The sequence below is a fragment of the Pristiophorus japonicus genome, unplaced genomic scaffold, assembly GCF_044704955.1.
Source record: "Pristiophorus japonicus isolate sPriJap1 unplaced genomic scaffold, sPriJap1.hap1 HAP1_SCAFFOLD_35, whole genome shotgun sequence".
Classification (NCBI taxonomy): Eukaryota; Metazoa; Chordata; class Chondrichthyes; family Pristiophoridae; genus Pristiophorus; species Pristiophorus japonicus.
The window spans coordinates 1,285,004-1,288,582 of NW_027253324.1; the positions used below are offsets into that span (position 1 = coordinate 1,285,004).

Sequence of the window (3,579 nt, forward strand, 5' to 3'; positions counted from 1 at the left end):
ATGGTCATCTCCAGTGTAACTACAGGGTAGCAGTAATATGGGAGGAGCAGAGTCATATCTCGTGTAGGTGCAGGTAGCAGTTATCGAGGCGGAGCACTGTCACCTCTGGTGCAAGTGGAGGGTTCCAGTAGATTAAGAGGAGCAGGGTCGCCTCGAGTGTAGCTGGAGGTAAAACCACTACAGGAGGAGGAGGGTCACCTCGAGTGTAAGTGTAGGGTCCAAGTAGTATAGGAAGAGCACAGTCATGTCTAGTGTAGGTGTAGGGTACTAGTAGTACAGCGGGAGCCTGGTCACCTCTAGTGTCAGAGCAGGGTACCAGAATTATAAGAGCAGCTGGTTCACCTCCAGTGTAGGTGTAGGCTACCAGTAGTATAGGAGGAGCAGGGTAAACTCTAGTGTAAGTGCAGGTTACCAGTAGTATAGGTGGAGTACAATCAACTCTAGTATTGTTGTCGCATACCAGTAGTATAGGAGGAGCATGGTCACCTCTTGTGTAAGTGCAGGGTACCAGTAATATAGGTGCAGCACAGTCACCACATGTATAGGTGTATGGTATGAGTAGTGTAGGAGGAGCAGGGTCAACACTAGTGTAAGTATTGGTACCACCAGTACAGGAGGAATCCAGTCATCTGTAGTGTAGGTGTAGGTAGACACCAGTACAGGAGGAGCAGTGTTGCCTCTTGTGTAGGTGTAGGGTTCTAGTAGTATAGAAGGAGCACGGTCAACTCTAGTGTAGGCGTAGGTGTCACCAGTACAGGAGGAGCAGGATCACCTCTAATATAGGTGTAGGTACCACGAGTACAGGAGGAGCAGGATCACCTCTAGTGTAGGTGTAGGTGACACGAGTACAGAAGGAGCAGGGTCACTTCTAATATAGGTGAAGGTAACACAAGTACAGGAGGAGCAGTGTAACATCTAGTGTAGGTGTACGTACCACCAGTACAGAGGGGTACCTTCACCTCTGTTGTAAGTTCAGGTTGCCAGTAGTGTAGCAGGAGCACCGTCTCTCTGGTGTAAGTGCCAGGCACAACTAGGACCGGAAAACGACCGTCAACTCGAATGCTGTTGGACTATTTTACCAACTGGACGAGTTGGTGCACGAGGAGTGAATCAAGGACAGTTTCCGGACAATTACTACCAGAGGAGCAGCATTCACCAGGCGTGTCGGAAAAAAACAAAGGGGGACTTGAAAAGTTTGTGAAGTGTTGCCACCCCTTCTGCCTTTAATAAGGGGGCACTTGATTATTGTTGTCTACAAGCATAACTGTAGGAATAGGGTCGCACAAATAGTGGGAGATTTCACATTCTACTTGTGAACAATAAATTAATTATCTAATTTTTAAACTGTCCAATAACAATTTGACACATTCTCATAATTTGATATTTCAGACAAGAAAAACAATCTAATTACGTCTGTTTGTTAACTGCCTGTAAATAATGCTAATTATGATTTATCATAATTGAACCCCTGGCGGATTGATGTGAGAATAAATATAGAATCCCTAACACAGCATCCGCCCAGCGCTATACAGAGTATTTCAGCCCCGAAAGGATTCATCCATTCTCTCAGAAAATGGGGCGACCAGCTATTCTACTTTTAAAAGAGATTTATTTCCCGATTCTCGCTGCCGTTGGTGTCCCTGGTGAGCTATTGTAACGTGTTTTTTTTTGTTAATCGGTGTTAACTGTCTCACTGTTCAGATTGCACGATTGGACAAAGTAACGTGTAACCCTGATGTCAGTACATTCAGCATTGACTGGAACAACACATGAACCATGTGTTCAATGTTCCCGTGTTACCCTTAACATGATAACCTTAATGAAGTTAAATTGTTATTTGAAGCTCCAGCACAATGATCGTAGCAGATTGTTTGCTGCTCTTGTCACCCCGTGCAGAGTGAGCGGTGCAGCGCCTCATTAAAATGTGTCAGTGGGTTTCACAGGTAATGGCTCTAATAGTAATGCAGTTCTCACCTTCCTCCTTGGTGATAATCGTACTGAAAGGAATAAAATGCTGTCAACTTGTATATCCATGTATATTTCAATCAGATACTGGAATATTATGTCTCTCTTCTCTCTCACAGCGAACTTGGTGACAATTGTGATTCTCTCCCGAGGAAACTGTGGCCTTTCCAAATGTATCTCTGTCTACATGGTGGCCATGGCGACAGCTGATCTACTGGTAATGATATTTAACGTAATATTGTATTATATTTTAAGTTATCACTTTCCACTTTCCTTCCTGTCCCATACTCGCGTGTGTAAACTCATTTTATTCATGAATGTTGTCACTTTCGATTGGTCTGTTTGGTTCACTGTCTCCTTCACATTTGCCCGATTTATAGTTATCTGCTGCCAGAAGTTTAAAGCAAAACATTGCACCGACATAACTGCAATTGCAGTTATAACAATGTTCTCTGTTCTGGTATTATTAAAGGATATCCCCGTATTCTTTGCATATGAAACAGAGATAATATTTAACAATGTAGAGTGGGGCTGCCGATCAAATGTACATTTTTTTTCTGCACCTCTAGGTGTAGCGTACCTCTGGTTTCACAGCACATGGCGAGTTTGGCTTCCTTTTACTTTAGTGGCCTTATTTAATTATTTCACCGTCAGACGTATTTTACTGGCCAGCAGAGCCCGAAAGCGACTCAAGAGTCACAGTAGTGAGAACCATAGCGACCCGGAGATGGAGAACCGAAGGAAATCCATCATTTTGCTATTTGCTATATCGGGCAGTTTTATACTGCTGTGGCTGACAACTGCTGTGAGTTTTGTAACCACCGGACTCTCAAACACCACTTATTACCGAGGCGACCGCACAAACCCAGCCTATATCGCGACGGAAACCGGAGATATGTTGAAGCTTTTGAGTTCCTGTCTGAACACGTTTATTTATGCAGCAAGCCAGAGGATGTTCAGAGAAGAGCTGAAAACGGTGCTGAAATCTCCATGGACACTGATTCTAGGATCGTTGAAACATGAAAGAAAGCCGAAGTAGAGTGTCGATTGTGATATATCATCTTCCAGCTTAGACTGATAACATATATATAAGGATGGTTGTTGTAAAAACTCACAAACACGACAATATTTGCTGCGCTTTGTAGCATTTAACGCCAACGTGGACCGTGGGTTTCCACAGTTCTTTGCTGGAGTTACCCCTCTCAAATAAGGACATTCACTCTTAAGTGTAACACGTGTCAGTGCTGATGTGAACTTTAATACTGGAATATAATAGTTGGTCAATGGCTTTGCTATCTGATCCTGCGAGGACTGTAATCAATTCTGCCCTATATTCACCAATTTTAGCGATTCTTTTGTGCTTTGCAAATCCCGCTCCCCTTACATTTCTGTCAGGTTTGATGAAAATGTTGCTCTGTGTGATTGCAGCTGGACCGACCGCTTCATCCCGTCTCCTGACATTAAGCAGCTGTGCCGCTGTCTCCTTCACAATGTTGGGATGCTGCACCATTTTTAGAATTTTATCTTGGGTTGCCTCGTTCCACCTGTTTATTTTTTACTGACGTCTAGATTAATGATAAATAATTGATGTCTGCCCAGCAATGTTAGATAAAT

The 3,579-nt window shown here is 43.5% G+C and overlaps 1 protein-coding gene across 1 annotated transcript; it reads left to right on the forward strand.

Annotated features, from left to right (window-relative positions):
* The first annotated feature begins 1,573 nt into the window (after nucleotides 1-1,573).
* LOC139250114 (probable G-protein coupled receptor 139) lies at nucleotides 1,574-3,004 on the forward strand. The gene is made up of 2 exons (XM_070872682.1): nucleotides 1,574-1,643; nucleotides 2,085-3,004. The coding sequence occupies exons 1-2, from the start codon at nucleotides 1,574-1,576 to the stop codon at nucleotides 3,002-3,004; spliced, it is 990 nt and encodes a 329-aa protein (XP_070728783.1).
* Nucleotides 3,005-3,579: the final 575 nt, after the last annotated feature.